At 36.7% G+C, this 23,438-nt stretch overlaps 1 protein-coding gene across 8 annotated transcripts in view; it reads right to left on the bottom strand.

Moving 5' to 3' along the window:
- Positions 1 to 23,438, bottom strand: part of ULK4 (unc-51 like kinase 4) — a 512,778-nt gene that overhangs the window by 401,664 nt on the left and 87,676 nt on the right. For 7 of the 8 annotated variants that reach the window (XR_006885343.1, XM_046640162.1, XM_046640173.1 and 4 more), the window contains 2 exons: positions 13,709 to 13,870; positions 4,197 to 4,379 (listed from right to left, as the gene is read on the bottom strand). Coding sequence is in view for 7 of the 8 variants with exons in the window: in XM_046640162.1 (XP_046496118.1) it covers positions 4,197 to 4,379; positions 13,709 to 13,870 (345 nt within the window). In the remaining variant the exon portion in view is untranslated. The remainder of the gene's footprint in view (positions 1 to 4,196; positions 4,380 to 13,708; positions 13,871 to 23,438) is intronic. The other variant, XM_046640226.1, reaches the window with a different exon arrangement.

Below are 23,438 nucleotides of genomic sequence, written 5' to 3'. Positions count from 1 at the left end.
CCTGCAAATAACTATGAAAACATGAAGTATGCTGCTAATTAAATAATCTTAAACTCTAAGTTTTATTATTATAGAAATATAGCATGTGTCTTCAATGAGTGCTAAATTACAAGTAAATGGCACTCTCATCATCTACTTTTCTAGACAACAGTCTGGCATTATTTATGCAGAGTCCTCTAAACGTGGATAACACCTGTGGTAATCTATTAGGGGTGGACACAGAGATGTATGTAACGGGAATTTCACTGCATCAGAGTAAGTAGAAACCAAAAAAGGAGAGGCAAATAGTTCAATAGCAGGGGAGAGTTAAACTGCTGCAGGGTCACAAAAGGAAAAATTATATAATAATTTATTAAATGGTCTTGGAAAATATTTAATGACCTAGTACCAGATTCAGGAAAACAGCCAAGAGGCATCAACACATTCTGATCTTAATTTTATGAATGTGTGCACAAAATACACAGACACACAGACAAAAGACTAAAAAAAGAGAAATCTAACATATTAACAGTACTTATCTCTGGCTAGTGAGATTACAGCTGATTTTGTTTTCTTCTTTAGCTTCTTCTTAGTTTTCTGCAGTAAATAGCAATTTCTTTTATTTAAAAAGAATGGCATAGACCTCTTTGGGGGACTGAATTTCAATTAAAAAGACCATGATATACAGGCATCGGTTGTCCCAAAGAGAAGAACATATGCAGTTCTTTCTCTCTGCCCAACAGGAGGCAGTAAACCTTGTATTTGCTCCTGGGTTCCTTCCACTTCCACTCATTCTAACCTATCAACAACCAAAGAGTTGAACAAAACTTCAACTTAGCAATAATAAAGTTGGTAACTCTGTCCCTGAAACACATATGTAGATACAAATACATGCATTTTTCTTTAAGTAAAACAATATCCACGTCCTCTGCCAGTACAGCATCAGAAGGGGTCTACTAAAACAGAAGATTTTAAATAAAATCCAGAATCTTAAAACATAACACACAAAATGTTTAATGGGTATAGAGTTTTAGTGTTGTAAGATGAAAAAGTTCTGGAGATGTGTTTCACACTGGCCCTAAGGAAGGCCAATATCACAACTCTACACCATCCAAGTCTTCTTCCTACTTCTCAGCCTCTTCCCATGTCCCTTCCACCCTGTTTGCTCTGCTCCAGCTCCACTGGCCTTCCTTCTCCTCCCAGATCTCCCTATGATCTCTCTCACCTCAGGGAAGCTCAACTACAAAGTTCTTCCCCCAGAGCTTCACATAGTGAGCTCCTCCTTGTCATTCAGGACTCAGCTGGAATGTCACCCACTTAGAGAGGCCTTCCTGGACTTCTCCCTGGCTACTGATGTCTGGTTGCACTCACTGCACACTGCCTGATGCAGACACTCTACACATTACCCTGTTTAATGGTCTTCAGCGCACTAACATTATCCAAAATTATTCTGTTTCCTTTTTTATTGTCTGACATGAGTATTAGCTCTAGCACTTACACCCTCTATGAACTTGACAAAATTACTCAACACACTATGTCTCATCTGTGAATAATACAGGGTTGCAAGGCACTAAGTGTCTGGCCCATAGTAAATGTTCAATAAACAGTAAATCTTTTAAATTAATAAAAAATAGAACCTTACATTTTAAATGAGAATTCATGATATATTACTGAGCTGCCATAGAGACACTGTAAAAATTATAGGACAAGAGAGAATAGATTCACTTTTCCTTACTCCTCCCACTAAGTACAACTTAGAACCCTGGACACTATACATAAAATAAACATAAGAAGACTCTGAAAGATGGACAGAAGAAAGCAGAATGGTTAGGAACCTTGGCGTCTGAGGATCAACATGTCAATGAGTTGGCTGAGTTTTCTTTTTGCCTCAGATATCCCAGATTGGGTTCTGGATAATCCAGGAGCCTAGAAACAGCAACGGGCACACATACACAAATACGTAAGAAAAATCAGCTCGCTCAAGCCAAAGGACCAAGAAAGGGGCAGCCCAGAAAGACTGAAAACTTTCAGACAATAGCTACACTACTCCAGACAAACACCATGGAAAAACCATGGCCCCATCCCCAACAGCAAAGGGCAAGTGCAAAGCCTAGACTCCTACCCTCATGTGACTGTCACAAGGCATCCCAAAACCACCCCCTGCCGAGGTGATATCAGAAAAGACCAAGTGGAGAGCTGGGACTTTCATCGCAACCTGGCAATAACAAGGCATCCTCGCCCTCAGCGTGGTATCGGTAGAGACCATATGGGAAGCCCGGCCCTCCATCCATATATAGCACTAACAAGGTGCTCCTCCCTCTCCCTGTCGGGACGCATCAGAGAAGGCAGGTGGGAAGCCTGCACCTTTACCACTTTCCACCAGGAAGGAGGCACCCACCCCCACCCCACCAGTGTCAGTGAGGCAGTACGAGGAGCCCTCCCCTCTACCAGCCAATGGGGCATCAGACAAGGCCTAGTAGAAAGCCTGGACGCCCACTCCCACCCAGCAGTAAGGAGAGCCTCTTCCACACCCCAGGGATGACAACAGAAGTCCACCTGGGAACCTGGACTTCCACCCAAAGCTGGCAGAAACAAGGCAGCTCTCCTTCCTCTGCCAGTTCAGCATCAGAAGAGGTCTACTAAAACAGAAGATTTTAAACAAAATCCAGAGTCTTAAAGAGATCTGTTTCACAACAATGTGAATATACTCAGTAGTACTAATAATATATTTTCTGTTTTTTTGTCACAATAAAAAAATTTTTAAGTACCTATACTAATCAAAAGATTACTTATCATTCAACACATCTAATTGTTCAATCACTCATTTCTTTTTTTTTTTTGACGAAGATTAGCCCTGAGCTAACATCTGCTGCCAATCCTCCTCTTTTTCCTGAGGAAGACTGGCCCTGAGCTAACATCAAGTGGAACTTTTTCTAACACAATGTAACAACATTTAATGACATGGAAATTTTAATAGCAAAAATTAGATATACAGACAGTTAGAAAAAATATTTTCTCTGGGGCTCAAACTTCTTAACAGAATCTAAATCAGACTAACTAGAGTAAGGAAAGAAGTGGTTTACTCTCCATTTTGACTTTCACAGATCAAGTTTACCATGTACACATGACAACTATTAATAATAATTATTGAAATTTTAACTTTTATTATAAAAAACAAAATTTAACATGTTACACTTAAGACAGAAAAACCATGGCAAAGACTGTGTTCAAGTGGTTCCATTCTACACTTCCTAGCAGTGGTACCTTCACCCTGTTCTACAAAACTCCAATTTGACACGTTTCTCCCTCCAACAAAAGGATAACTGGTCCAATAAGTTTAAAGAACGTTGCACACGACATTCCCCTCAAGAAGATTCATAATACACAGGAGCATATGAAAAACTGGGAAAGGTTGTACAAGTGAAAATATCTCTTTAACCTTGACTCATTACTTCCAAATGTATATATAACCGTGGCCCACCTTTTTCACCTCACTGAACACTAATATTCCAGGGCAGGGCTTTCCAAACCATAAAGTTCAAACAAATCACCTAGAGATATCACTAAAAGGCAGATTCTGAGTCAGCAGGTCTGGGGCGGGGCCTGAGAGATGCTCCTGGCCCAGGGATCACACTTCAGCAGGCGGCTAGAGAAGACACTTTGAGGAAGGCTACAACAGAGACTTCTTTACAGCTGTGCAGTTTTGTGACATGAATTTAATACTTACAAACTGTACCATACATAAAATAAAGGAATACCAAAGGATTAGAAGGGCACTAAACTGAACACAGGAGAAGGGAGCTCTGAAGGTGATTTCTATCAGGAGAGTATTAGATGAGAAAAGGAATAAAACTGAGAGTAAGCAGACAATATAAAGGGATCCCTCCCCGAGGAAGGCAAAGGATATGGGAAAAGAGATGGGGGCTGAGGAGGAGGACACATAAGAAGTACTAGCATATAGAAAGGACTCATAAATTTTCTAACTTTTCATTACTAAAATGGGATAAGCAGGCAGAGCCATTTACTGGATTCCTATTTTAATCACTAAAAGATTCTTACATCTTCAAATGAATAGCCTGTGGTATAGAGGTTTGGCAAAGTTCAAAAAGGCCTCTTGAGATGAAAAATAAATTCTACAGAGATGATATTGCTTGTTGAACCACTAAAATTGCAGGAGAAAACAATTTTTCGAGTAATAGTTGAAAGTTAAGTCAAACCTTTTCTTGGATTAGTCTCTGCAGATGAATCCCACAGGACAACATAGCAGTGAATAAGGTCAACATGTACTGCTGAACTTTGCAGATGGCAGAGGCCAGGGAGTTTATTACTGAGTTCAGTCCCACTTTCTCAATAACATTCTGGAAGGCAGTCGGAGAATGGCGAGTGATTCTACACAACGCCTGCAGAGACAGGAGAACAGATCTGTCAGACAGCTCGAAGTACATTAACTATGCCCCAGAAAGACAACACACGCTCCTATGTAAAGAAGGTGCTTACCTTGCTCCTTCGTTACTTATTCTGGCATATGAAAGTTGGAAAACTTCAACACATTTAAAAACAAAACAATAAATCCAGCTGCCAATAAAAACTAAAGCTATTTTATAACCTTAGAGAATCTTACAATAATAATCATATAAATTATGATGGGAAACTAAATGATAAAGTTATAAGTATATATAGAAAAACTTCCCTTTAAGTAACAAGAAACATTATTAAGTGTCTTCCTTGTGCAGACACCAAGATAAGGGCTAAAAAACAAGATAGTCATGAAAGTAAATATCTAACATTTGTTTTTAGTATGTGAAGAACACTATCTGAGAATTTCTGAAGACTATCTCATTTAATTCTCCCATATAAGAATGGTATTATTATTAATCCCATTTTATAGATGATAAAACTAAGGCAGAAAATATTTAAGTAACTTGCCCAAAAGACATATAGCTAGTGAGCGGCAAAGCTAGAATTCAAACTGAAGTAATCACAATGCTGAGTTTTTCCTAAATTGCTCATAGACTATTAGAGATGAAACCTGTACTTAATAAACTAATAGAATTTAGTAACTGCTGTAATAGAAGAGGGCACAATTAATTATGCTTGGAAAGGCAAGAAAAATGCCTGAAAAATGGGCATATGCAAACCAATAAATATATACTGTTTCCTAAAACCAAAAAGTGTCCCTTTCCTCGTGGAACTGATTATCATATAGGATACTTATTCCAAGTCTTGTCTTAATAATCACCGACAAATGAAAACAGGATCTCAAAGAGATAGCTGCACTCCCACATTCACTGCAACATTATTCACAGCCAAGCCATGGAAACAACTTAAGTGTGCACCCATCAACAAATGAATGGACAAAGATGATGTGTTGTATATATACAATGGAATATTATTCTCATGCATGAGAAAGATGGAAATCCTGCCATGTGAGATAACATGGATGGACTTTGAGGGCATTATGCTAAGTGAAATAAGCCAGACAGAGAGAAAGACAAATACTGTATGATCTCACCTATATGTGGAATCTAAAAAAACAACCAAATTCATTTAAAAAGAGATCAGATTTACCGTTGCCAGAAGCAGATGGTAGATAGCCTGGAGGCATGGGGAGATATTGGTTAAAGACTACAAACTTCCAGTTTAAGTTCTGGGACTCTAACGTAAAGCATGGTGATTATAGTTAATGATATTGTAATATATACTTCAAAGTTACTAAGAGAGAACGTCTTAAATGTTCTCACCACAAAAGAGAAATGGTAGTTATGTGACATGATGGAAATGTTAGCTAACAGTATGGTAGTAATGATTTTGCAATATACAAGTGTATCAAATCAACACATTGTACACCTTAAACTTACACAATGTTATATGTCAATTATATCTCAATAAAGCTAGAAAAAAAAATAATAATCATTGACTCTACTTCAAACATGTATCAGGGATTTGTATTCATTTACAGATAGCCATATCAGAATGAAGTTCCATGGTATAATTAAACTCTAATTTGGACACCTTTCAAGTAACATTTCAGTCTCTCTTCTTTCTTCCAAGGGAGTTATAGATGCATAAATTAGACATAATGGTTTAAAACTATGAAAGTAGGGTACTTCAAGTCTAAAGTCCAAATTGTGTAAGTTTCAGTAAAAATAGGAATATGGAAAATGAAGTCACTAAAAACAAACCTGGTTCTGGAACTAAGTTTCAAAAATTCATTTGTAAAGAATCTAAGAAAATTGCTGTTTATGAAATCAAAATAGAATTGTTTCATTATTTTTTAACCCAAGGATTAAAAAATAGAACATTTTAGGTCCAGCCCAGAAGGTCTATTGGTTACAGTTCGGCATGCTCCACCTCAGCAGGGCAGGCTCGGTTCCTGGGCCTGGAACCATACTGCTCGTCTGTCAGTGGCCATGCTGTGGTGGCAGCTCACATTAAAAAAAGAGGAAGATTGGCAACAGATTTAGCTCAGGGTGAATCTTCCTCAGAAAAAAAGAACATTTAAAGTAAAGTCCCTAAAGGTCAAGCTACAACCTGCATTTTTCAAGCAAATTAAGGGTTTTCCCAATGTAACTTCAACACAAGTGAACAGTCTCATCAGAAAAACTGACTATCAATGTAAAATACCAACCCAATCACAATACGGACATTTCTTGATAAAATCTGTCCACACTAATTCTAAATTTATTCAAAGCAATATGAGGGCAACTGGTATGTCTTGTCTTCAGAATGCTCTCAAAAACCTAACAGACATTCCACTCTGAAAAGCTCATGCAGAAAAGCACCTTTACCTGGTCACTTCTGGGTATCAAACAAGGTTGAGAGATTTGTGGAGGCTTAACAACACTTAGTGCCTGTAATTTCTGAATCAAAAAAATCAGATCTCAAGTGTGATCTTCCATGATTTGGTTTTGAAATATTTACTTACTAAAATAGATTTTGAGACTACATTTAAAACTGGAAAGAATAGTTCCAGTTCAAAATTCACCTCAAAATTTGGTTCAAAAGGAACATTGTGGGAGTGTTTCTCTACTTGCTAGACTGGTGCTGCCTGATTCATGAATCATTTAAGAAAGCCAATTAGATCTTCAAATTAAAAAGAACATTGTCTTACCTCCAGAATTTCTCACACTCTATTTAATAAAAGCAATTTGTAAGAAATAGACTAATTCACATGTGAAGCCTGCCTATCTGTAAGAAACACGAACAGAATCACCAAGAAACAAGAAGTTTAGGAAGGTAACATCAGCATCATGGTGCAGTGAAGTTGCCCAGGACTCTCTCTCCTCCAACAAACAACAAAAAGTGACATCCACACTCCGGCAAAAGACATCCTAAGAACACAAAAACCTCGGAGAGACACACAGCCACACAATGGAGGGAGGAGAGGCTGGAGGCCCCTCCAGAGCAGCTGGATTGGGCTAAGAGAGAACTTCACTCCCTCCACTAAAGACTGTGATCGCTGCCATGGAAGGATCCATGAGAGAAGGAGTGGGAGAGGGATTGCTCATTCTCAGGATCACCCAGGACTCCCTAGAACCCTTGTATCCTCAAGAGAAGCCCTCTAACAGGGCAAAAGCTTTCACATGAATAGATAGAAGGGCTGATTGAGAAATCCCAGAGTGCACACAGGTGAAAGCACCACTACCCCGACCGGCCCCACACCATCTCATCTGGAGGCAGAAGTGGATCAAAATATGCAGCTCTCGACCCCCACCCAGTGGCAATAGGCTGTAACTGCCACTGAATAATATCAGAATGAGAAAGAGCCAACCTTCCAACATCAGACACTACATCAAATCACCAGACCAGAAAGAAAGAGACAAGCACCCAGAACTCAGTCCTGAGGACACAGAACTATGTGAAATAAACGACAATGAATTCAAAATAGCTATCATCGAAAAACTCAACCAGGTAAAAGAGAATGTAGAGAAACAATTCAACGAGTTCAGGAGCTACTTCACAAAAAAGATTGAAACTGTAAAGAAGAATCAATCAGAAATATTAGAGAGGAAACACACAATGGAAGAGATAAAACAAACCACAGATTCCCTGAATGCTCGAGTGGACATCATAGAGGAGTGTATCAGCATAATCGAAGACATGTTGAAATGCTCCAGATAGAGAAGGAGACAGAACTAAGACTAAAAAGAAGTGAAGAAAGTCTCCAAGAAATATCCAACTCAATGAGGAAATGCGATGTAAGAGTTATAGGTATACAAGAAGGTAAAGAGAAGGAGAATGGAGCAGAAAGTGTGTTCAAAGAAATAATAGGAGAGAATTTCCCAAATCTAGAGAATGAGAGGGAAATATGTGTGGAAGAAGCTTCCAAATCTCCTCGTAAAAAGACCTACTGCAAGGCATATAGTAGTAAAATTGGTGAAAATGAATGACAAAAAAAGAATACTCATGGCAGCAAGGCAAAAGAAAACAACCTACAACAGAATCCCTAACAGGCTTTCAGTGGATTTCTCTAAGACACAAGCTAGAAGAGAATGGAACAACATAGTCATAACTTGAAAAGGCAAAAATCTTCAGCCAAGAATACTCTATCCAGCAAAAATGCCCTTCACATATGAGGGAGAAATTAAATCTTTCCCAGAAAAACAAAAGCTAAGGGACTTCATAGCCACAAGACCTCCCCAAGAAGGCCTTCATACCTGAAAAAAGAAAAAAAGGGAGAAAGGGGTCAAAAAACACAGAGTAAGGAGATAAATAGGTAGACAGAATCAGAACAGGATAACAAATATTCAACTATAGCCTTAGGCTAAAGGGAAGGAAAACACCAAAAACAAAGACAATCTTGTCACTTTAACCACAAACTGACAACACAAGTTGGAATAAGATATGAGAAAAACAACTTAGGAGAGGAGGAAGAGGAAAGGGACTGAATCAGTTTAGACTAAGGAAATAAGAGAGATCAGAAAATGGATTATCTTATACACAAGATTCTGAATACAAACCTCAGGGTAACCACTCAACAAAAAAGCAGAACAGAGACACAAAAAATAAATAAGGAAAAAATAAAGAAATACATCATAACAAACGACATAATTCAACGGGTAGACCAAAACACACAGGACGAGAAAACAGAAAATGCAGGAGAACCTGAAAACCAGTGATATAATGACAGCATAGAGCCCTCATACATCAATACTCACCCTAAACGTAAATGGATTGAATTTTCCAATAAAAAGACATAAAGTGGCGAGATGGATTAAAAACCAAGACCCAACACCTTGCTGCCTCCAGGAAACACATCTCAGCTCCAATGACAAACACAGGCTCAGAGTGAAGGGGTGGAAGACAATACTCCAAGCAATGGCAAACAAGAGAAAGCAGGTGTCACGATACTTATATCAGACAAAGTAGACTTCAAGATAAGACAGGTAAAGAGAGACAAAGAGGGGCAGTATATAATGATCAAAGAGACCTTCCATCAAGGGGAAATAACACTTATAAATATCTATGCACCCAACAGAAGAGCATCAAAGTTCATAAAGCAACTATTAAACCCAAAAGAAGATATTAAAAATAACACAATAATAGTAGGGGACCTCAACACCTCACTCACATCAATGGATACATCATCTCGACAGAAAATCAACAAGGAGACAGTGGAATTAAATGAAAAGCTAAAACAGTAGGACTTAATAGACATATATCGAAGACTCCATGCAAAAACAGCAGAATACACATTCTTCTCAAGTGCAGACAGAACACTCTCAAGGATAGACCATATGTTGGGAAACAAGGCAAGCCTTTATAAATTTTTAAAAAACTGAAATAACAACAAGTATCTTCTCCAATCATAACGCTATAAAGCTAGAAATTAATTACAAGAAAAAAGCTGACAAAGGGACAAAGATGTGGAGACTAAACAATATGCTATTGAACAAGCAATGGATCATTGAAGAAATTAAAGAAGAAATCAAAAAATATCTGGAGACAAATGAAAAAGATAATATGCCATACCAACTCATTTGGGATACACCAAAAGCTGTATTAAGAGGGAAATTCGTCACAATACAGGCACACCTTAACAAACAAGAAAAATCCCAAATAAACAATCTCAAATTACACCTAACTGAATTAGAGAAAGCCCAAAGTCAGCAAAAGGAGAGGAATAATAAAAATCAGAGCAGAAATAAATGCTATTGAAACAAAAAAGGCAGAAGAAAGGATCAATGAAACAAAGAGCTGGTTCTTCGAGAAGTTAAATAAAATTCACAAACCCCTGGCCAGACTTACAAAGAAAAAAAGAGGAAATTCAAATAAACAAAATCAGAAAAGCAAGAGGAGAAATAACAACAGACCCCACAGAAATACAATGGATTATAAGAGAATATTACGAAAAACTATACGCCAACAAAATGGATAACCTAGAGGAAATGAATAAATTCTTAGACTCTTACAATCTCCCAAAGCTAAGTCAAGAAGAAACAGACAATCTGAACAGACCGATCACAACGAAAGAGATTGAAACAGCAATCAAAAGCATCCCAAAGAATAAAATCCCAGGACCAGATGGCTTTCCTGGGGAATTCTACCAAACTTTCAGAGAGGATTTAATACCTATACTTTTCAAGCTATTCAAAATAATTAGGGAGGATGGAACACTTCCTAATACATTCTACAAGGCCAACATCACTCTGATACCTAAGCCTGACAAGGACAGCACAAAAAAGGAGAACTACAGGTCAATATCTCTGACGAACATAGATGCAAAAATTCCCAAGATGGGGCCAGCCCCATGGCCGACTGGTTAAGTTCACACGCTCCACTTCGGGGGCCCAGGATTCAGATCCTGGGCGCAGACATGGCACTGCTCATTAGGCCATGTGGAGGCAGCATCCCACATATCACAACTAGAGGGACCCACAGCTAAAATATACAACTATGTACTGGGGGGATTTGGAGAGAAAAAAGCAGGGGAAAAAAAAAGAAGATTGGCAACAGTTGTCAGCTCACGTGCCAATCTTTAAAAAAAACAAAAAAAATTTAACAACAACAAAAGAAATTCTCAACAAAATTTTGACCACCTGAATTCAGCAATGCATCAAAAGGATCATACATCATGATCAAGTGGGATTCATACCAGGGACACAGGGATGGTTCAACACCCGCAAATCAAACAACATGATACATCACATCAACAAATTGAGGAACAAAAACCACATGATCATCTCAACAGATGCAGAGACAGCATTTGACAAGATACAACAGCCATTTATAATAAAAACTCTGAACAAAATGGGGATAGAAGGAAATTACCTCAACATAATAAAGGCTATATATGACAAACCCACAGCCAACATCATACTCAATGGGCAAAAACTGAGCGCTATCCCCCTGAAAACAGGAACGAGACAAGGATGCCCTCTAGCACCACTCTTATTCAACATAGTACTGGAGGTTTTGGTCAGAGCAATTAGGCAAGAAAAAGGAATAAAAGGAATCCAAATAGGGAGGGGAGAAGTGAAACTCTAGCTGTTTGTAGACAACATGATCTTATATATAGAAGACCCCAAAGAATCCATTGGAAAACTTTTAGAAATAATCAACAACTACAGCAAACCTGCAGGGAATAAAATCTACTTACATAAATCAGTAGCATTTCTATACTCTAATAATGAAGTAACAGAAAAAGAAATCAAGAACACAATACCATTGACAGTCACAACAAACAGAATAAGACACCTCGGGGTGAATTTAACTTAGGAAGTGAAAGACCTATACAACGAAAACTACAAGATTTTCCTGAAAGAAATGGATGACGACATAAAGAGATGGAAAGATTCCATGCACACGGATTGGAAGAATAAACATAGTTAAAATGTCCATTCTACCTAAAGCAATCTACAGATTCAACACTATCCCAATCAGAATCCCAATGACATTCTTTACAGAAATAGAACAAAGAATCCTAAAATTCATATGGGGCAACAAAAGACCCCGAATCGCTAAAGCAATCCTGAGAAAAAAGAACAAAGCTGGAGGCATCACAATCCCTGACTTCAAAACATACTACAAACCTACAGTAATCAAAACAGCACAGTACTGGTACAAAAACAGGTGCACAGATCAATGAAAGAGAAATAAAACCACACATCTATGCACAGTTAATCTTCAACAAAGGAGCTGAGGGCATACAATGGAAAAAAGAAATGGTGCTTCAACAAATGGTGCTGGGAAAACTGGATAGCCACATGTAAAAGAATGAAAATTGACCGTTCTTTTTCACCATTCACAAAAATAAACTCAAAATGGATCAAAGACCTAAAGGTAAGATCTGAAACCATAAGGCTTCTAGAAGAAAATATAGGCAGTACACTCTTTGACATCAGTATTAAAAGGATCTTTTTGGACACCATGTCTTCTCAGACAAGGGAAACAATAGAAACAATAAACAAATGGGACTTCATTAGACTAAAAAGTTTCTTCAAGGCAAGGGAAAACAGGATTGAAACAAAAAAACAATGCATCAATTGGGAAAAAATATTTGCAAGTTATATATCCGATAAAGGATTAATCTCCATGCTATATAAAGAACTCACACAACTCAACAACAAAAAATCAAACAACCCAATCAAAAAATGGGCAGGGGACATGAACAGACATTTCTCAAAAGAGGGTTTTTCGTGATTTTGAGATCATGTGGTTCCTGAAGCAGATGGATGTGTGTGATGGATGCTATATAACCTTTGCTTAATGATATTCAGTGAGGAGGACTGTTAGCCCTTGATCTTCAAAATTACATAGGTAAATATTAGAATTGAAAAATATCCAAAAATATCCACAGGATTTAGCAACATGAAGGTCATTAGACATCTTAGCAAGATCAGCTTCAGTGGCATTTTAAGAACAGATACCAGATTGGGTTGAAGAGGGAACAGGCCAGAAAGGAGTGACAGTTTGTGGCAATAACTCTGCAAAGAAGTAATGCTGTGAAGGGGGATATGCATTTTCTTTGGGAGGTACAGGGGAAAGTCATTTACTGAGGATGCAAGAGGAAAATGTGGGACTGGAGGTTTAAGGAAAGAGGACAAGTTATGAAACTGCCACAGTGAGAAGTGCAAGAATGAGCAGGTGAGAGAAATACAGTGAGGCTACCATATAAGGCTGAGAGTATGATGAGGTTGGTGATCAAAAAGAGTATTTAAATAAATCACAGGAAAAGGGGATGTATTTGTTCAACAGACTATTAAATTGATACAATCATGTTAACACATCTTCACACATAATTATCCTTTACACCAAGTCATTATAACCATGTGAGCAAAGTAGCAGACAATCGATTAAAATAGAAAACCTGCAAAACCACAGATGCCTAAACATTAAAATGAATTCATTAGAACCACATGATAAACTCATTTAACACAAAATCTGAAAGAGGGAACTAACAGGAAAAGTCAGGGAATGCTAAAAATAAACCAACCCAAATTCTGCACCCTATTCACTGCCAGTTTTCCACTATACCTCCAAATAGTTTTTGAAACCATAATGTCACGGTCCCACAAGGTTCTACTGGAATTTTCTGACAGTCCCAAGGTTTCCCAGCCCCAGTTTTGAAAATTCTGCTTTAGGAGAAAATCAAGTTATTGTTCTCACCTACCATTACTCTGAGATTTGTTTCCTACCTATCCAATTAAATTGACTATTTCTGGCACAGTTCTTCAAACTTGGTGTTTAAATATACCCAGATATATGCCCAAAAGATGCTCCATCTTACCGATATTGCTGTTATCCTAAGAGAATCCACAGTGGAATGTCTGAATAGGTACCACAAAACAGGTCCAATTTCTCCTGTAATAAAGCCCTGGGCCTGAGCAGAAAAGGTAGTGCAGACATTTTCAATAATCTTTGCTGCCATGTGATTCACAACACGTTCTTCCTAGAGGATGAGAGAGAGCAAAGAACAAGAAGATTAAAAGGGTGTTATTTAGTATGAGAGATATATACACGTAATTTCTTCATAACAATTGCAAATAAAGGTCTGATACCAATAGTGTATCATCTGCCCATGGATGTGCTAGGTATTTAAGGAAGTGTGATCATTCTTTGAGGCTACTATGAAACTATTACAAATAATCATTTAATCACTAAACCTAGTACAACAATTTTAATGGTTTAATAAAAATTAAAAGGCTGAAATAATCTGGAAAATACACAATATAAGCATAACATAAAAATCGGAAGATAATTTTAAAATCATAAGGAGCAGGCAGAACAATCCACAGAAATCACTCATGGATAGGAATAATTACTCCAAGAATCAGCCAAAGACCACCTAAATACATCAAGGGCATTCAGGAAAGTCCTAAGAAAGGTATTGCCTCAGTGGTGTGATCAAATTAACCCTAAAGGCTATTCTGGGTCATCCCAACAATGCTTAAAAGCTAACCTCAAAAAGGATCAAACTATTTCCAGGTAACTTAAATGAGTCCAAGAAAAAGCATCAAAGTTCTTAAAAGAAAACAAAAAACTCCAGCACTCAACAATATAAAACCACAATGTCTGAAATCCAATTAAATATTACCACACATGCAAAGAAGCAGGAAAATACGACTCCTAAGAAGAAAATTCAATCAATAGAAATGACACAGATGACAGAAGTAGAAGAAAAATATGTTAAAATGGCTATTATAAATATAGTGCATATATTCAAGGTAGAGGAAAGCATAAGAATGATAAGGAGAGAAACAGAAGACATAAAATTGACCCAAACCAAAATGCCAGAGATTATGTCTTATATGAAAAATACATTAAATTGGATTAATAGATTAGACTGTAGATTAAATGATGAGTGAACCTGCAGACATGGCAATTAGCAACAAACAGTATCCAAAATAAAAACAAAAGGAAATAAAGTTGAAAAAAAAATGGAACAGAGCATCAGTGAACTACAGGACAACTTCAAATGACCAAAATGTATGTGTAGTAAGAATCCCAAAAGGGTGTACGTGGGGGAGGAGGGCAGAAAAAATACTTGTTCAAAGAAATACTGGCTGAAAAATTTTCAAATTCATGAAAATTAATAACTCTAGATCTAAGAAATTCAATGAATACAAGCAGAAGAAACAAAGAAAAATCACACCGACACACATCATAATCAAACTGCTAAAAACCAGTAATAAAGCGAAACTTTTAAAAGCAGCTAGAGTAAAAAGACATTTTTTTTTTAAGATTGGCACCTGAGCTAACATCTGTTGCCAACCTTCTCTTTTTTTTTTCCTTCTTCTTCTCCCCAAAGCCCCCCAGTACCTAGTCATATGTTTTAGTTGTAGGTCCTTCTGTTTGTGCTATGTGGGACGCTGCCTCAGCCTGGCCTGATGAGCGGTGCCATGTCCAAGCCCAGGATCCAAACCTGCAAAACCTTGGGCCACCAAAGTGGAGTATGCTAACTTAACCATTTGGCCACAGGGCCAGCCCCAAAAAGACACATTATGAAAGAGAAACAAAGATAAGTAAGACAGGAGACTTATCATCAGAAACAATGCAAACCAGAAGACAGCAGAGCGGAATCTTTAAAGTATCAAAAGAAAAAGAAAAAAGATAACTGACAATCTACACATCTATACCCAACATGTTTCAAAAACAAAGGTAAAGGTGAAGGAAATAGAGTACGAATTTTCAACTATAAGGCGAATAAGGTCTGAGGATCTAATGTAAAACACTGTGACAATAGTTGATAACACTGTATTGTATTATAAACTTGAAATTTGCTAAAATAATAGAATTTAAGTGTTGTCACTCAAAAAGGGCAGGGGGAGTTATACGTTAAGTGACTGATGTGTTAATTAACTCAATGGGGGAATCCTTTCAAAATGTATACATATATCAAATCATCAGTTTATACACTTTAAATATCTTACAATTTTATTTGTCAATGATACCTCAATGCTGAAAAACAAAGCAAAAAAAATATGCAGAAGTAAAATGTACAACAATAATAGAAAAGCTAGAAGAGGAGTATAAGATGCATTCTGGTGAAAGGTTCTTATATAGAGTTCTTATATATTATATATGTCTATATATAATTACTTGAATGTCAATTGTGATAAATTGGAGGTATATACAGTCATCCCTCAGTATCCACAGGGGATTGGTTCCAAGACTCCTCACAGATACCAAAATCTATGGATGCTGAAGTCTCTTACATGAAATGGTATAGTATTTGCATATAACCTACACACATCCACCAGTATACTTTAAATCATCTCTAGACTACTTATAGTACCTAATACAATGTAAATAATTATTACACTGTATTGTTTAGAGAATAATGACAAGAAAAAAAGTCTGTACATGTTCAGTACAGATGCAACCATTATAGGCCTTTCGATGGTAGTTGACTGAATCCGCAGATGTGGAACCCATGGATATGAAAGACCAATTGTACTATAAAGAAAAAAGTACAATAAGCCAATAAAAGAGAGGAAATGCAATCATTAAAAAGTCAATTAATCCAAAAGAAGGTAGGAAAAGAGAAAAGGAAACGAAAAAAAAGACGGACAAATAGAACAAAAATTGCAAGGTGGTAGATTTAAACCCAACTATTTCAAGAGTCACACTAAACACAAGGTCTAAACACATTAATTAAAAGGCAGAGATTCTCAAATTAGATTTTTTTAATAAGCAAGACACTACAGGCTGTCTCCTAGAAACCCTCATAAATTCACAGATAGGTTAAAAGTAAAAGAAAGAACAAAGATATACCATGCTAACATAAATCAAAAGAAAGCCAGAGTGGCTATGCTACTTCAGAAAAGTAGATTTCAGAGCAAAGAATATGTCCAGGGATAATGGTCATTTCATAATGATAAAAGAGTCATTCAACAAGAGAATATAACAATTGTAAATAGTTATGCGCCTAATAACAAAACTTCAAAATACCTAAAGCAAAAATCGATAAAATTGAGAGAATAAATAGAGAAATCCACAATTTTAGTTGGGGAATTCAATATCCTTTCTCAATAACTGACAGAACAAGTGGCCAGAAAGTCAGTAAGGATAACACCATCAACCAACTTGACATCCATAGAACACCCCACTCAACAAAAGTAGAATACACATTCTTTCAAGATCACATGAAACATCACCATGTTAGACTATATTCTGGACCATAAAACACATCTCAGAAAACTTTACACTCACAAATTAATTTGAGATGAATCACAAACCTAAATGCAAAAGTTAGAACCCAAAACCTTCTAGAAGAGATTATAAGAATATCTTGGCTATTTTGAGGTATGCAAAGTTTCCTTAGGGAAAAAAAGCACTAAGCATAAAATTTAAAAATTGTTAAAATTAAACTTCATCAAAATTGTAAATTTCTGCTCCTAATGACACCATTAAGCCTTACAGTGTCTTAAACTGGAAGAAAATATTTGTAATATATATACACTAACTATCACAGCATTTATATAAGTTATACGTCAATTAAAGATATTGAATTATACATTAAAGAATTCTATGTATAATATAATCCTGTATTTGTTTAAAAAGAAAATATACATATGTAAATATATAAAGACAGGACATAAAAAGTTATACAACATTCTGTTAACGGTGATTACAATAGATGTAGGTTGTGGGGAAGGGGTCCACTAATTCTACTTTAGACATTTTTACATTGTTTAGATTATTATCGCATGAATGTATTGCTTTTTTAATCCAAATTCACATATTTTTCTTACATAAACGTATGTATGTATATATGTATGTATGTATGTATGAAAAAATACTTTAAAACAATGAGAAGACGTTGAGCAAGATCTAGGTTCACTCCACTAGCTATACGTCCTTGAGCATTTCATTTCTGTGCCCTTAGTTCCACCATCTATAAAATGGAGACAACAAAACACAAGGCATTTGGGAAATTAAATGAGATAACATAAAGTAACACTTAATCCAGGTCATAAAAAGTAGTAATTCTCAACATGCTAGCTTTTCTTCCTATTATTATTATCATGTAGTATGAATTGTAAGTTGCTAGAAAAGAAATTTTAAAGATACTTGAACTTCTTCAGGCTTTAACACATTTCCTTTCTCAGAATGAGTACTGGAGAGAATGCTTCTTCCTCCCCATTCCTGATGTTTCCTTCCACATAGCTAGAATAAATTAATGTAAAACTTTTAGCCTCTCACTGTTCCTCTATTCACTCTGCCCAAAGGGAAATAAAATGCTTCACCTAGCTGGCAAATTTGAAAAGAATAAACTGGGCATGCCTAAGTGCTCACCTCAACTCCTCCTCCTCTTCCTTGAGCCCCGGCCCAGCCACACAAGAGTTCTCTTCTCACATCCCCCCATCATAAGTCTTACCTGGATAGAGACTTCACTTGGAGAGTGCTGCTATATCTGGGGAATGCTAAGATTCCCTAAGGTGGACGCCCAGTATAAGGAAGTCTATTTGTTCACAGATATAAGCTATGTCCTTCCACCCTAGTTCTCATTACAGACACATATGTACTTACTCTTTGTCTTATTTCTCATTAGGCTCTGAAACCTTTCCCCTGACTGTAGAGGGGGAAAGGTACTATTTATGGGGGCTCTCTCAAATACCTTAACATGTGCTTCACATCACAATTGTCAGCCAATTTCTAGAGGACTCACTCCTAGTACTAGAAAAACCACAAGTATTTTAGCACCTAGCCTGGAAAGGGGCCATGTGTCATGCCAGTGTTCTATAAACTCAGTGAGGCTGTAAGGCCATTTCAACTTGCTACTACCCGATATGAGCTATCCTAGTCCCTCTGGGATACCCTGTGGGATACCATACAAGCAATAAAATTGGCACTATTTTCTGCTTAATTAACTCTTTGAAAGGGATAACTGGACTGAACTAATATCTGTCATTTAAATCAAAGACCTGTTTCATCTTATCATGAGGATAAATGATATGATGATTAGAAAATAACCCTATGAAAACAAGCATAGGATAACTAGGCTTATTAATAAAGAGCTGTACTACATTTTAATGGTGTTAAGTAGATCTAATGCATTGTAGGCAGTCTTAACAAAAAAGAAAGTTTTGCTGCCTATATAATTTTAATCTATGTGTCTACTTTTCCAAAAAGGAGTACTAAAATTAACATTTAAAATATAGACATTATTTTCACATTTATAGATTCAGTAAAACTATGATTTTTCTTAAAATGGCTTCAAGGTACCTGGAGTTTATTTTACATAGTTTATGGTTTTAGTAACTCATTCAGTCAAGAGAATGGGATTTCCTCTTCTTAAAATATAGCGGGCTAGATATCTGGACAATTCTATCCCTCTAAAAGCAGCTAAAAATTCTAGGTGTAAAATAAGAAAATACACAAACCTTCTTAAATGCATCAACGAACTAGCACCAAATTCTTAGGCCAGTGACTGTGTAGGCAAGAACCCTGAGAGGCGCCCAGAGCACTTAAACTGATGTTTGTCCCAAGAGCATTTGTCCAACAAGGTGAACAAGAAAAATGAGAGGTAAGCTGAGGGCTCATGCAAGTAGGAAGTCACATGAAGACTCCCCTCCCCAGCTCCAATTACAGCTAGAGCTCCCAGTGGCTACAATCAAGTATAACAGATGTGACAAGAAATAACTCTCCCATTCCCTTTCTCCCCACTGATCTGAGTTGGATGCTGAAGGTGTATGTTGGAGAGAGGAGACTGCAGGAGGGGAAAGCCCATGAAAAGTTAAAAGCAAAGGAGCCACAGTTGCCCTGACAGCTGACTTCTTAAGAGCAACAACTGCAGCCAGAAGACAGTGGAACAATATCTTTAATTGCTAAAAGTATCATCAACCTACAACTGTATCCACAGAAAAAATATATTTCAAAAACATGAGCAATAGGGGCCAGCCCAGTGGCATAGCAGTTAAGTTCCCACGTTCTGCTTTGGCAGCCCAGGGTTCGACAGTTCAGATCCCCGGTGCGGACACAGCATCACTCGGCAGGCCATGCTGTGGTAGGCATCCCACATATAAAGTAGAAGAAGATGGGCACGGATGTTAGCTCATGGCCAGTCTTCCTCAGCAAAAAGAGGAGGATTGGTGGTAGATGTTAGCTCAGGGCTAATCTTCCTCAAAATGAAACCAAAAAAAAAAAAAAGAGAAATAGAATAATCACTAAAAAATAAAAGAAATTACAAAAAAACAATTAAACCAAAAAAGAAAGCAAAGAAAAAATAAACACAAAACACAGAGAATAGCACAAAATAAGATAGCAGCTATAAATCCAACTATACCAACAGGTACAATAAATTTAAATGGATTAAATACTATAATGAAGATAAAATTATTATAAAACAGAAGTTTTTAAAAATACAACTATATGAAGAGACACATCAAACATATAGTTATTCAGTTAGAAAGGCTTAAAATAAGAGAATGGAAAAAGATACATGAATTATATCTAACTCAAAGGATGGTATAACTATATTAATATTGGGCAGAATAGGCGTTGGGCAAAAAACATTACTGGGAATTTTTTAAGGTTACAACATAATGATAAAAATTTCAATAAACCAAGGGAAAAACAATGTGAATTTTATACATACTTAATAGCCAATACTCAAAACACATAAAAGCAAAATACAACAAAATCGCAATACCACCAAAGAAGGCAATTAAAACATATATCTCAGTATAGCTGACAAAACAGACAAAAAACAATCAGCATAATAATAGAAGATTTATATCTGTATCTATCTCTCTATCAATTGTCAGATTAACAAGCTTGACCTAATGGGCAGAATAAAACACATTACCCAACGATGGCAGAATTCACTTTTTTCCCCCTAAGTATACAAATACTGTCATGAGAAAAGTCTCAACATATTCCAAATGATTGAAATCATACATCCACCATTTTCTCTAAGCATAATACCATTAAGCTAAAAATAATAATAAAAAGATAAATAGAAAAAACATAAGGATAGGTATTAAATGAGAAAAAAACAGAAGAGCTATAGAATTTGTTAAGAGTACAAAGCATGTAATGGGATAAAACAGTCAAAGAAGTATGAAAGTTCACACAGAGATCCGACCAATATAAATCCTTGAAAGGCATTACGACTGATATTTAATCAGTTCCTACATGCCAAACCCAGCAGAGCCATCCCCTGGAGTCGCCCTGTGAAGTTCCTGCCACAAGAGGAAAGGAAGTGCGAACCTCGCCCTTGCAGTGAAAAGGCCACGCTCTGTGCTTCGTACCCACCAACTCTCTGCTCTGGATGGCGTCCTCACTCTACCTTCAAAGATTCACTTCAAGACTCATCAGGTAACTCCACACTTGGTAAGCCCTTTTGAATCCTACTAATAATAGCATTCAGAATATTATGAATAGTAATATTAAAAAACAGTAACACTGTATCATTCCTATTCCACACACGTATTGTCCACTTTCACTACAGAAAGGCAAGGAGAACTGTGAGTTCCCACAAAGAACCTCATGTTGAGGCACACAAATTTCTTTATGAGGAAGATTAAACTGTGACAATAACAAAAACAAAATCTAACTGTACATTTTAACTTTTATCAAAAACCAAGAATTTGAATTCATTTCTCTTGTTTTAAGTAATTAGTGTCTAAAACATTTCAAAGATGATACACATAATGGCTAACATCTCTAGGACTCCTTTTTAATTCAAACCCAGTCTTTTCTAATTAAATACATAAGCAATGTGCTACTAGTTTTCTAAAAGAAAAAAACGTTCTAATTAAAATATGAAAGTAAATTTCCTCTTAAAAGAATTTTGTTACATCAAAATTATCTAATAAGCTACTGTTCAGAAATTAATAATAAAGCCAACAGTTTACTTTTTGAACCCACCCACACTTTAACCACAACATATGCCATGTGTCAGTTCAGCAGCCATAAAATTATACGGACTATTATGCAGGCTATAAAAAAAGATGTGGTTGATTAAATACAAATGTACAAATTAATCTTCTCTAAACATGTGGAAATTCTCTAAGAGCTATTTCCAGCATTTTTGGGCATTGCAGAATAGGCTGCTACCCACCCAGATAAAAATAAATACCTCAAAGAAAAGCCAACTTGCTCGGCCTCCCTATTACATACACATATGGAATAGACATCATGTATATTCAACGCCAAATATTCTTCAGATTGATACAGCAGTAATCCCAAGGAGCGAACTGCTCTTTGCTATTGTGTACAAACATGACAGTCAAAGCAATGGAAGGGAAAGTTGTCAAATTCAGAGGGGGCTCAAGTCAGAAGGACATGGAAGATCATGGAGAACAGGTACCTTCCTTTCTGGAAACACCACTGGGTGGGGTCCTCAGGGCTTAACCACTATCAAACCAGTAAAGAGCGGCACATCTGGGACTAAAATCCACACTCTCTCACTCCCAGCTCCTGGCCTCTGAAATGCCAGCCCCAACTCTGAAATCCTGATTGTATATCGTCACGGATGCCTCTTCTTCTATGCTGCCACACTCTTTTTCAAACAGTTATATCAAATCTTCCTATTTTTTCTGTATTCCACCAGGAATCTCTCACTCTAAATACTTCCCCTCTTTCCACCTGAGTATTCATATCTGTAACAGGGACAAAAACATCTGACTCACATCTCTATCACCATTGTTAGAGTTACAGAAACCATGTTCACAAAGAGGGTTGACCCGTTTGGAAAACAATGTTATACTTTCTTAAGTAATTTTAAAAAGAGAAAATTTACTGAAAACTATTTAACAAACTCAGTATGGTGTCAGTGTAAGACTACAGCTTCCTCTTCCAGAGGACAGCCCAGCACTGGCCACAGGATAAGGTAGGTATGTGACCAAAGAACAGAAAATGTTGTGCACAAGATCCCCCCAAGCACATTCATAATTAAAAGCCCTGAAAAGTACTATGAACAAACACACAAAACTGTTCAAGCTTGTTTAACCCAGTGTGTCCCAACGTATTGGACTAGAAAAATCTTTATTCATATAACACTTATAAATACCCCAGGGCAAAGCTAGTTATCTATGCATAATGAACAAAAAAATATTTTATAACGAAAACTAAAACTGCCTTCTAAGAATTCTACATATCAAATTAAAATGAAGAAGTAAAATTTCTATACTGCTTTCTTCCCAGTAGAGAGGGAGAAGGAAAAGGAGTTAAACCAGAATCAATGGCCCCTGTTCAACAAGGCACAGTACCTAAGTTCTGAATGTGGGGGAAAAAATCAGTAAGTTGGACAAAAGAACATCTCAATATATTTTAAAACAACATAAATAGCACAACAATGTAAATGTACTTAATACCATAGAACTGTATACTTAATAGTTGAAATGGTAAGTTTTATGTTATATATATTTTACCACAATTTTTTAAAGACCCAAGAGGAAAAGAACAACAAATTCTTGATTATGAGGTAATGCAACTTTGCTATTTTAACAAAGAAAAAAAGATGCAATAAAATCCCACCCACTTGAACAAGTTTAAACCGTCTCATAAAC

The sequence above is a fragment of the Equus quagga genome, chromosome 1, assembly GCF_021613505.1.
Source record: "Equus quagga isolate Etosha38 chromosome 1, UCLA_HA_Equagga_1.0, whole genome shotgun sequence".
NCBI classification, from domain to species: domain Eukaryota; kingdom Metazoa; phylum Chordata; class Mammalia; order Perissodactyla; family Equidae; genus Equus; species Equus quagga.
This window is presented reverse-complemented; position numbering and strand designations above follow the sequence as displayed.